At 42.7% G+C, this 12,449-nt stretch overlaps 1 protein-coding gene across 3 annotated transcripts in view; it reads right to left on the reverse strand.

Annotated features, from left to right (window-relative positions):
• HAO2 (hydroxyacid oxidase 2) overlaps positions 1 to 12,449 on the reverse strand; it is a 35,319-nt gene that overhangs the window by 5,777 nt on the left and 17,093 nt on the right. For all 3 annotated transcript variants that reach the window (XM_003933537.4, XM_010344075.3, XM_074381185.1), the window contains exons 2-5: positions 6,394 to 6,532; positions 4,592 to 4,743; positions 2,598 to 2,875; positions 473 to 682 (exon numbers count right to left, since the gene is read on the reverse strand). In XM_003933537.4, coding sequence (XP_003933586.1) covers positions 473 to 682; positions 2,598 to 2,875; positions 4,592 to 4,743; positions 6,394 to 6,532 — 779 coding nt within the window. The remainder of the gene's footprint in view (positions 1 to 472; positions 683 to 2,597; positions 2,876 to 4,591; positions 4,744 to 6,393; positions 6,533 to 12,449) is intronic.

Consider the following 12,449-nt stretch of genomic DNA (forward strand, 5'->3'; position numbering starts at 1 on the left):
TTATAAGTTAGGGAAGAAAGTATGGACTAGTGTAGATTTTAGCAAAAGACTCATTAGGGTGTTTTTAGAGTTTTGCCATGAAAGATGTTCACTTTAGAACATCTCTCTAATCAAATTCCACATTAATCATTTATTATCTATGTGAGCTAAACACAAGTTGCTTAACTCATCACTAAACTACAGTATCCCCATTTACAAATCAGGGATAATAACACCCATCTTCCAGCATTGGCATGAGACTTAGAGATGCTATATGTAAAGGTTGAAAAAACAGCCTAGCACACAGTAGGCTGTTATCAATAATTAACAGTCTTTAAAATTCACAAATACATACTAACACAGGCAGTATGGAGGGGGGAAGTATTCACCAGATTTCACTGAGTGCCTTGATGTGGACACCACACACACACACACACACACACACACACACACCACTCACAAACACACCCCTCTCTGAAGTAATCCCACTTACTGAAGCAAGAACCTCATCAAGCTGCCTCCCACCGTGGTTGGAAACGATGATGCCCTGGACATTGTGCTTCACAGCTAACTCCGCGTCCTCTCTTGTCAAAATCCCTTTAAGGATGATGGGCAATCGAGTTATGCTCTGAAACCAGGAGAGATCGTTCCAGCAGAGAGAAGTGCTGATAGAAGCCATCTGGAAATAAGGTAAAGAATCTCCCTATAGGAAATAAAAAGGGAACTTAGTCCTGACCTCTCACAAGTCTACCTGATGCATTCCAAAGATGAGACACATTTGGAGAGTTGCCATTTATAAACTTGAAGGAGGAGGAACAGGTCTGGGCATGATGGCTCATACATATAATCCCAGCGCTTTGTGGGGCTGAGGCTGAAAGCTCTCTTGAGCCCAGACATTTGAGACCAGCAAGGGAAACAGAGAAACCCTGCAGCTGGTCGTTTATAAAAAATAAATGGTGATGCATGCCTGTAGTCCAGCTACTTGGGAGGCTAAAATGGGAGGATCACATGGGCTCAGGAGGTCACAACTGCAGCGAGTAGTGATAGTGCCACCACATACCAGCCTGGGTGACAGAGTGAGACCTTGTCTCAAAAGCAAACAACAAAGAAAATAAAAAGAAATGAGAGCAACAAAACCCAACAGTGTTTCTAGCTCCCTTTTTTAAACAAAATTTATATAAAAGAATTTCGACTTCAATTGCTCATCATTAACCATGAATCACGTTGCTGCTCAATAATTGTGCCAGGATCTGGGGACACAAAGACAAATAAGACAAAGTTTCTAATTTAAAAAAATTCAGAGTTCAGTGTATGGTATTGATAAGCAAAAGCACTTAGAGGTCAAAGTGTTATGTTATGGTTAAAACATACTCAGGATAAGAACTAAGCAATACAAAATCAGTTATTACCCAGTATTTACTCTTGACTCACCATGTACATCAAATATTTATAAATCTCGGTGTGCTTCTGGAATGTGAATAAGAATTTTGGAACACCTCAAGGCCAATCTGTGATTAATGAGAACCGTTAAGTTCCTTGGCTGGGTGTCACAGCTACCCACTTTCTGAAAAGCCTCGCTTTACTATCTCGACTATAGCCAGGGATTCCAACTTTATCCTAGCTGTCTCTCTCTGAGGCATTGCTTGCCATTTAATTACAGGATTTTAATGGGGAAGGTGCCCTTCGTAGTCACCTAGTTGAGAGATTACAAACTAATATGCTATAGCAACCTGGTGCTCCACAAATGAATTCTATGTGTGCAGAGACACTAATTCCTCAGTTCTAAGACAGCAGGGTAGAACCCGGCCTGTCTGGACTCTCTGGTCAGTCACCTTGGTCATGAGCATCCCCTTTGGAGAGTCAGTTTGTCTACGTATGCCACCCAAAATTAGCATTTTCTGAGTCTGTCATAAGGTAGAAAATGTTGGATGAACTTTTTTAGTCACTGTCCTGTTCCATGCAAAAATCTTTGTTATGGCTTTCCTATTTTTCAGCCTATGGCTCTGACCAGACACTTCTGGTGACAAGTTGGGCAGATCCAAGGGTGAGAACATTTGGTCTTATATTCTGCTTGTCTGGAAGCTCTCGGGAGCAGGAACCATATCTGCTTTTTCTAACTGCTGTATACTGCGTCTGGCACAGAGCAGGCATTCAATAAATACTTGTGGAAAGAAAGAATGGAGGAAGGGCCGGGCACGGTGGCTCAAGCCTGTAATCCCAGCACTTTGGGAGGCTGAGGCGGGCGGATCACGAGGTCGAGAGATCGAGACCATCCTGGTCAACATGGTGAAACCCCGTCTCTACTAAAAATACAAAAAATTAGCTGGGCATGGTGGCGCGTGCCTGTAATCCCAGCTACTCAGGAGGCTGAGGCAGGAGAACTGCCTGAACCCAGGAGGCGGAGGTTGTGGTGAGCTGAGATCGCGCCATTGCACTCGAGCCTGGGTAACAAGAGCGAAACCTGTCTCAAAAAAAAGAAAGAAAGAAAGAAGGAAAGAAAGAAAGAAGGAAGAAAGGAAGGAAGGAAAGAAAGAAAGAAAGAATGGAGGAAAAGAGAAAAGAGCAAAGAAAATTTGCCTTCTGCAATGCCTGTCCATTGAGTACGGTATCTTTCCTACCTTTTTGGGTGACTGAAGATCTTTTAGTGTTAAGTTCCTCCTCAATTGGTTTTGAATGTCATATCGTCTGTTGCCACATACAGGTGTATCCAAAGTTATTACCAAAGCTTTAAAACCCAGGGATTCTACCCTGTGGATCAGCTGTTTGTTCAGCTGCCGGTCTGGATGTACGTAGAGTTGGAACCATCGGAGGCCTTCGGGAGCTGCAGTAACAATGTCTTCAAGGCTACAGCTGGCAACTGTGCTGGTGATGTAGCAGATACCAGCTGAATGGGCAGCTGCAAAGCAAAAGACATGGCACAGGCTAGAGGGCAGAGGCGTCTGGACTTGGCTGAGAAATCCTGGGAGTCTGTGTAGCCTCTGGCCATCTTGCCCCATGAATGCAGATAGTTTAACTTCATTCTGCTTCCTCGTAAGGCAGGGATGGAAGGCAATTTGATCAGACTGAGAGACCTAAAGGTGTCTGGATTCTCCCCTGTATGACCTGTCTTACAAACCCTCCACTCAATAACAAAATATTTCCAGCTAGAGATGCCATCTGATCTCCAAAACCATGTTGGTTGCGTTACAGCCTTCAGACAGGAGACTGGGGTTCTTACGAACTCCAAATGAAGCAGAGGAGAATGGGAGAGGGTAAAGGATGAGGGAATGTCATTCCAGTGGAGAAGACTGAATTTCATAGTGGAAAAAGCATAACACATGAAATTAGAAGAATGTGAGTTCTACCCCTTCTTTGCTGTGTCGTCTTGAGTCTCTCATTTTCTTTTTCTGTAAAATGGGGAAGATAATACATGTCTTTAGGGTTGTTGGGAGACTGAATAAGATACTGACTATGGGACGATTCTTTACATTGCAAAGTGGCATTCCGCATAGATGCCAGTGCTAATGACATTGATGGTGATGACATTCGTGCTGCTGCTGCTGACTGGCAGATTTCCCATTTCCTACTTTATTCATTTCAATGAAACCGACAACAGGCTAATGTCACTGTCCCACCGTAACACATGGGCAGAGAATTTGGCCTAATCAAAAATTAACATTTTCAATTTTTCATGTCAAGAAGAGATATCCCATTCTTTTATCCTACTCCCAAACAACACGTTCAACCATGACAATTTAGTAAACTAGTCATATTAATATAGGATATTAATATTTCAACGTAGCTAGACATGGTCCCTAAACTACATCAAGATGGATGCAACATTCTGCTCTAGAATCCTTGACTTCATAGCTTCCTGTATCACGGAGTCCAAGGAAAAGACCTCAGGGAAGCCCTGAGCAATTAATTCACAAAACCGGATGTGACTTAGAGTGAAGATTGCAAGAGTCCCAGGAGCATTTCAGCCCTATCTCTCCTTTTCTATTTTTGATTATGATTATGATTATGATTATGATTGATGGTGATGGTGGTGATGGTGGTGGTGGTGGAAGAGGAGGATGTGGGATAAGAATAGGGTTGACTGGGAAGGAGATGTAACCCAACAAGAAACTCTTTGTCAAACAAGATGACAAGTTCAATTGAGGAGAAGGGAAATGGAATATTTGGGCAATCGCAGCTGCCAGGGCCTTGTTAGGACCTAATGTCAGGATTGTCTCCTCTTCCTGTATTCAGAGACAGTCATTCAGCCCCAGCTCTGGCCCATCAGGGCCAAAGAGAGCCCTAGCCGTGGGGCTGCGTTAAGCATCCCTTTCCCTATACGTGGTGTGAGCCACAGAGGCCAGCACCCCTTTCCTGAGGGACGACTTGGTTGGATTTTGGCATCGTCTTATTCATCTGTAGCCCCCTCCCACTCTCACTCTTCTTTATTATGGAAAATGAATGTTTTCTCATTCTCAAGTTACGCAAGCGTAGCTTTAAGCATTCTTTCTTGCCTTCCTGAGTGTTGACCAGATTGTATTCCTAAGGCCCTTCTAGAGAGAATCTTGGAGCACTCTGCCACTGCTCTGAGGGACACCTTTTTCTGGGAGAGGAGCCTCGAGGTGATGGTTCATACCTCTTGCTGTGCTCATTTCTCCATCAGGCCAGACAAGGCAGTGGAAGCCTGTGGGCGCGATGCCGATAGGGGCACTGATCTTCTCCCCTTGGATCGTGGTCCTGGTGTCCACCTCAGACACGTCTCTCAGGTACCGGGGACGGAGACGAATTCTGTGCCGGACAATAAAGAGATTTTCTGTTGGTGCGATAACTCTGCAGCAGGGATGTGCTGTCTGGGGCAAACCCCTGATTCCCGATACAAGTCTAAGCCAGACTGGGTCCTGTGGAACCTTGCTGGGTTCAGCTGGCTGAGAGCTGAGTAACCCGTGTGGATTCAGAACAGGCTCATCTCCCAGAAGCCACTCCCAACACCTCGTTCCCCATTCCCCAACCTTCTCTGAACCCCTCGTGCACACCACACCTGCTTTGCTGTGACAGGGGTCTGTGTCTTTGAGCCGTGCCTCCCCGACTACACTGCAACACTTGGATAGTTTGATTTTGTTCATCATAACAGGGTCAGAAAGGAAAAGAATAAGTAGGAAGAAGTTCCAGATTCTTTTCCTCTCAGGTTAGGTATAAGTCTCCAGAAAGTAAGAAAAGGCCCCTAAATGAGAACAAATCCCAGGTAGTGGCTGAGGCTCCTGTGATAGAGACTAGTTCATTTAAAGGTTTTACTTAAACACTGCTTTAGAAGAAGATAGGAGAATTTACAAATAATAAATAGGCAAAACACACTTTTTAGATAAATGTATGCTTAGTCTCAGGGGCCTAGTTTTTATTGTTTACATAATATTATTATTTCTGGACATGAACTTAGAAAAATTTTCTGAAAATTCTAACTGTGCAAATTTGAGTAAGGTAGCCTCAGTCACTTCATCTGTGAAACAGGAATAATAGTTTAAATTTCCTAATAGTTTTGTGAAGACAAAATGAAATAAATGATGTAAGATGCCTAGTATACTGCCACTTAAGTGTGAAAAGACAGAATATAGGGCTCCTTTTATGCCATTTTTAGTTTTCTCCTGACCTCTCTATCACAGGAATCAGCAAGCTTTTTCTATAAAGGGCCGGAGAGTCTGTCACAATTATTCAACACGGCTGTTAAAGGACAAAGTAGCCATACACAATAGTAAATGAGCACGGATATGTTAAAATAAAACTTTATTTATGGACACTAAATCTGAATTTCATATAATTTTTATATATTACAGTTTTTTCTTCTCTTGACTCCCCTACACCCCCCACCAAGCCATTCAAAAATGCAAAACCATCCTTAACTCGTGGACCATACAGAAATAAATGGCAGGTCAACCTCTGCCTATGGACTGCTCTTGGGTGAATGATGCTCCACCTCCTACTTTTTCAGCCTAACTCTTCTCCCTTGACTCAATCTCTTATTATCGTTAAGACTCCTTGGATCTTCGTATTTTCTCCAAACCTAAAGTCTCTCTTGTCTTCCATTTTCTTCTCCCAGCCAGAGTTCAAGAACTCAGGAGATCTAGGCCTCCCAGCAGGCCCCCCCTCCCTGCCCAGGGACCTGGTCATTCTGGGACTCTTGTTCTATTTTGTCAGGTTGCACAGTTGCTGAGAAGGAGAATGACTCACTTATACTAGTGATAAGATAAATACCCTCTTTTTCCATCTTCTCATCAACCCTCCCTCCCCTGCCCACAATAAGCCAAAACAACAAAATATCACCCACATTTCTAGGTCTTGAGTGATCTGTGATTTTTGGAGGCAGAAACCAGGACAACTTGCATCCAAGGAGCACTCCCCCGGTGCACCTTAGCCTAACAATAGACAGGCTGGGGAAAACCAAACCTTTTAAATGCTGCAATGTTGTCATCCCGCGTGACGCTGTCATCTGCTCCTCCTTCGATAAAATCCCGAGTTGATTTAGACAGGTGCTCCCGTGCATGAGCCTGAAAGTCTGTCAGACACACCAAGGACATTTCTGGACCTTCCAAGGAGAAAACCAAACCAAACCACACCCAGTAAGAACACTTCAGATGCAGAAAAGAAAATGAAGGGGAAGCTGCAGCATGAAATTGTTTGGATTCAACATTGATCTCTGTGTATTCTTTATCCTAATAGAGTTATTGCTAAACCCAGTGATTCCTAAGCCAGAAGGCAGGGAATAATGGTCCATCCCTCCATTCCCCTATTCCCATTTCCAAATCCCGATTATTTGCCTTCTAAATATTTCTCATCTTTTCTCCTCCACTCTACACACACCACCTCAGACCTAGCGGAGGCCCCACCACCTCTTAAAAATGTATTACAAAAAATTCTTATTTTTTTATCTTGCCTTTACATTAACTCCCCATCTTGTCTTCCTTCAGCTGCCTGTGATCTTCCTAAAGTTCCAGGCTGACTCTGCCTGCCGGTTGCCTTTCAGTGGGAATGCCCTTTGCCTTTCACATCACGGCATTCCCGGCTTTCTAGGCCTTTGCTCTTCCCTGCCTCAGCAGCTTCATTTCTTGGTGAGCTGATACTAATATCTGGGAGTTCCCAGGAACATCTGAATGTCTGGATGGCCTGGGGCTGTGGATGACAGGGTGGGGAAGGGACAAGAGAAAGTTGACTTTGTAATTCTTAGCTGGGTCACTGAACGTGTTGCTTGATATTATTGGGAGGCCCAAGTATCACCACCTACCTCTTTTCTATTTTGGCTAATTCTGGGAATTGGGAAACAATGTATGTTACGTCCATTTATTTTCATCTTCAATTGGAGCCCTATAAACCCAGAGCTTGGTACTTTTGATACAACACTCCTGAAAGAGGAAAGAGGAGGGCAGGGTTTGGGGGTAACCAATAAATCTCTCCAGTAGAAACAGGGCAGTAGGAACAGCAAAGATGCTGAAGACATGAGTTGCTGTCAGTGACAGCACATAGAGCTCCTGCATGAGAGGATTCCAGAAGAAAAACAGAGAAACCTGAAGCTCTAAGCCCCAGCCAACTCCCAGGCAGTTGGCAGCCATGTGAAAATTAACAAGGCTGTGGGTAGAAACTGAATCTGAATGGCTTTTAAGCCATTATCTAAAGGAAGAGAATAGGTCCCAGTAACTAGGGCTTCAACCAGGAATGGGTTAGTTCCTCTACTGGACAGAGGGGACAGAGAGGCCAGATGAGATGTGGGCTGCTGGGAATCTTGGCTCGGGCAGGGATGGGGCGGAACTTGCCTGAGGGCAAGTCGAGTCAAGCCCGAATCTGGTCAAGTCAAACAGGAGTAGCCCTTGCACTTACTACGGAGGTTAAGCACGAGGATATTAAATGACGGACAGAAAAATAGAGGCCCCAGGATGTGCACTTGGCTCTTGATGGAGGCTATGAGGAGGTATTTGGAGTTCTGCCCTAGCATTTTTTATAGGAAAAGTACTCTGCCAGTGAGTGAGGAGAGAACCGTGGGGTATGGAGTTGAGCCTGACAAAGTACTACAAACATTTAATTTAGCTTGTTCTTACTCCACCCTTCAAAGGGTTAATAAACATTAGTCAAATGAATTAATCATTGCAAGTATCCAACTATATCGCAATTGCTTGTTTGTTTCTCTGTGTGTATAAAAGAATGAACATACCAGGCCTGGGAATGTTATTCTTCCAAAGGTCTGCTTGCAACATTAGACCTTGGTTAGTGTCTCGTAACTTGGATACCAACAGGGTTCCCAGTGTTCCTTGATAAGAGCAGCTCCCTGTGTGTAAACTGTTTGTATCAACAATGTGGTTTATGACGAACATTTGCTTCTCCTCTGGGAGTCTCTAAGTTTGGTATGGGCTAGGCAGAGGGTGATCTTATGACCAGCCCCCAACATGAAACTGGGGGTTGGATCTCTACTGAGCGCCCCAGGTAGGCAACATTTTCATTTGACATCACATCTTGTTGCTGGGGGAATTAACTGCATCCCACATGAGTTCGCTGGCAGAGGACTCATGGAAGCTTATACCTGATTTCCTCCAGATTTTGCTGCAAGAACCATTTTTCCCTTTGCTAATTTTGCTTTGCATTCTTTCAGTAACAAAGTATAGCCTCAACTATGTGTTCCTCCTATTGAAGAACTGAATTTAGGACCCCCAACACACTTTCCCTAGATATTAGGATAGTATGTGGCACTGAGTTGTTGCTTATAAATGTTCATTACATTAATTTAACATTCCCCTGCCTGCCATTTCTATGCATTATTGGATAAGAATTCTTCACCTGGTTTCAACTCCGAATATCTCAACAAATCCACATATCCTCAAATTATACACTCAGAAATGCTTTTCTACACAATTCTAGAGTAAAAATGACACAAAGATTGTGTCTAATCCAGAAGAAATGGCTCATGCTGACTCAGAGTCATGTGCCTAGAATAGTGTGAATTATATAATTTGAAACTGCTTGGACATTAAGAATTAACCCTACCATCTTATATGTAACACACAGTATTTTATCTCATTCCTATACCACTTCTAATTTTTCCTTAGACTCTTTTCTATTTACAGTTTTCTCTCAATGACCCTGTGAAGGCGACAGAGGAGGTATTAGTCTTCCTATTCTGCATTTGAAGAGACTGAGGCCTCGGAAATGAAATAACTTGTGAAAGATCAGTGATACAGTTTGGCTGTGTCTCCACCCAAATCTCATCTTCAATTGTAGCTCCTGTAATCCCCACGTGTCATGGGAGGCGCCTGACGGGAGGTAATTGAATCACGGGGGTGGGTTTTCCCATGCTGTTCTTGTGAGAGTGAATGAGTCTCATGAGATTTGATGATTTTGTTATTTATTTGTTTGTTTATTTATTTATTTATTTATTTGTTTTGAGATGGAGTGTCACTCTGTCATCCAGGCTGGAGTGCAGTGGGTACTGCACTCATGTGTTTTGGTAGCTTTTAACAATAGGCATTTTCCATTTTCAATTTCATGTAAAGAACAAAATAATTGGGTCTCATAAATTGCTAGTTACATTGAATTTAAGAGAACTTTGTAGGTTTAAAAATACAATCATGCATTTATTTTTTATAAGGTATGTAAAGCTTAGCATGATCTTGGCTCACTGCAACCTCTGTCTCCCCAGTTCAAGTCATTCTCCTGCCTCAGCCTCCTGAATAGCTAAGGTTACAGGCATGCACCACCACGCTCAGCTAATTTTTGTATTTTTAGTAGAGATGGGGTTTTATCATGTTGACCAAGCTGGTCTCAAACTCCTGACCTCAAGTGATCCACCTGCCTGGCCTCCTAAAGTGCTAGGATCACAGGCATGAGCCACCATGCCTGGCTGATCTGATGATTTTATGAAGAACAGTTCCCTGCATGTGCTCTCTTATCTGCCTCCATGTAAGACACACCTTTGCGCCTCCTTCACCTTCTGCCATGATTGTGAGGCCTCTCTAACTATGTGGAACTGGGAGTCCATTAAACTTCTTTTTCTTTATAAATTATCCAGTCTCAGGTATTTCTTTTATAGTATGAAAATGGACTAATAAGGTAAATTGGTACCTGGTAGTGGAACGCTGCTGTAAAAATACCCGAAAATGTGGAAGTGATTTTGGAACTGAATAATAGGCAGAAATTAAAACGGTTTGGAGGGCTTCAAAGAAGACAGAAAGATGTGAGAAAGCTTTAAACTTCCTAGAGATTTTTTTGAATGGCTTTAACTAAAATGCTGATAGTAACATGGACAATGAAGTCCAGGCTGAGGTGGTGTCAGATGGAGATGAAGAACTTATTGGCAACTGGAATAAAGGTGATTCTTGCTATGTTTTAGTAAACAGACTGGCAGTATTTTGCCCCTCCCCTAGAGATCTGTTGGACTTTGAACTTGAGAGAGATGATTTAGAGTATCTGGTGGAAGAAATTTCTAAGCACCAAAGCATTCAAGAGGTGACTTGGAGGCTTTTAAAAGCATTCAGTTTTATATATTCACAAATATAAGATTTGGAATGGGAACTTATGTTTAAAAGGGAAGCACAGCATAAAAATTCAAAAAACTTGCAGCCTGACGATGTGATAATAGAAAAGAAAAATCAATTTTCTGAGGAGAAATTCAAGCCAGCTGCAGAAATTTGCATGTGTAATGAGAAGCCAAATGTTAATTGCAAGACAATGGGGAGAAGGTCTCCAGGGCATATCAGAGATCTTTATTGCAGCCTGGCCCATCATAGGACTGGAGGCCTAGGATGCAGGGCACCAGTGCCATGCTGCTTTGTGCAGTCTCAAGACTGTGTGCTCTATGTTTCAGCCATGGCTAAAAGGAGCCAAAGTATAGCTCACAGCATAGTTTCAGAGGGTGCAAGCCCCAAAGCTTGGCAGCTCTCACATGTTGTGGGGCCTGTGGGTGTGCAGAAGACAAGAAGTGAGGTTTGGGAAGCTTTGCTTAGATTTCAGAGGATGTATGGAAACACTTGGATGTCCAGGCAGAAGTCTGCTTAAAGGGGCAAAGCCCTCACGGAGAACCTCTGCTAGGGCAGTGTGGAAGGGAAATGTAGGGTTGGAGCCTTCACACCGAGTCCCTACTGAGGCACTGCCTAGTGGAACTATGAGAAGAGGGCCGTTGTTCTCCAGACTCCAGAATGGTAGATCACTGACAGCTTGCACTGTGCACCTGGAAAAGCCACAGACACTCAACACCAGCCTGTGAAAGCAGCTGGGAGAGAAGCTGTATCCTGAAAAGCTGCAGGGGCAGAGCTGCTCAAGACTCTGAGAACCTACTTCTTGCATCAGTATGACCTGGATATGAGACATAGAATCAGAAGAGATCATTCTGGAGCTTTAAGATTGGACTGCCTCACTGGATTTTGGACTTGCGTGGGGCCTGTAGCCCCTTTGTTTCGGTCAATTTCTCCCATTTGAAATGGCTGTATTTACCCAAATCCCTGTATCTCCATTGTATCTAAGAAGTAATTAATTTGCTTTTTATTTTAAAGGCTCATAGGTAGAAGGCACTTGCCTTGTCTCAGATGAGACTTTGGACTGTGAACTTTGAGTTAATGCTGAAAAGTTGTGACTTTGGGAGACTGTTGGGAAGGCATGATTGGTTTTGAAATGTGAGGACACAAGATTTGTGAGGGGCCGGGGTGGAATTATATGGTTTGGCTGTGTCCCTACCCAAATCTCATCTTGAATTTTAGCTCCCATAATACACACATGTCATGGGAAGGGCCCGGTGGGATGTAATTGAATCATGGGGGCAGGTTTCACCATGCTATGATAGTGAATAAGTCTCATGAGATCCAATGGTTTTATAAAGGGCCGTCCCCCTGCAAGCGGTCTCTTGCCTGATACCATGTAAGACGTGTCTTTGCTTCTCCTTTACCTTCTGCCATGATTGTAAGGCTCCCTCAGCCATGTGGAACTGGGAGTCCATTAAACCTCTTTTTCTTTATAAATTATGCAGTCTCAGATATTTCTTTATAGCAGTATGAAAATGGACTAATACAATCAGGTAGTAAGTTATTATGAGAGATGGTCCCAGACTCATGTGCTCTGGTAGCTTCTAAAGATAGACATTCTCTGTTTTCAATTTCATGTAAAGAACAATATAGTTGGTTCTCATAAATTGCTTTTTATATTGAACTTAAGAGAATTTCGTAGGTTTAAAAATACAATTATAATTTTTTATAATATATGCAAATCTTAATGGTCTGTTATTTTTATTAGATGTTTAATATAAGGTTTATAATTAAAGAAAAGGCTAACTTCATTGTTCAAAGCTTTTTCTAAATTTGGAAGAACTTAGCACAGTATATTTTTATGTACTTTATTTCAATTTGTTCTCTACCAGCCTTAAATACACTGGAAATTAAAGGGAATATTCAAGTAATCTAATGGTTTTCTTGTATTCCCATTTTATTTTGTCTCCATTTCAATGTTTTTTTCTTTTTTCCTTTCTTATTCCT

This window comes from Saimiri boliviensis, chromosome 11, assembly GCF_048565385.1.
Source record: "Saimiri boliviensis isolate mSaiBol1 chromosome 11, mSaiBol1.pri, whole genome shotgun sequence".
Taxonomy (NCBI): Eukaryota; Metazoa; Chordata; class Mammalia; order Primates; family Cebidae; genus Saimiri; species Saimiri boliviensis.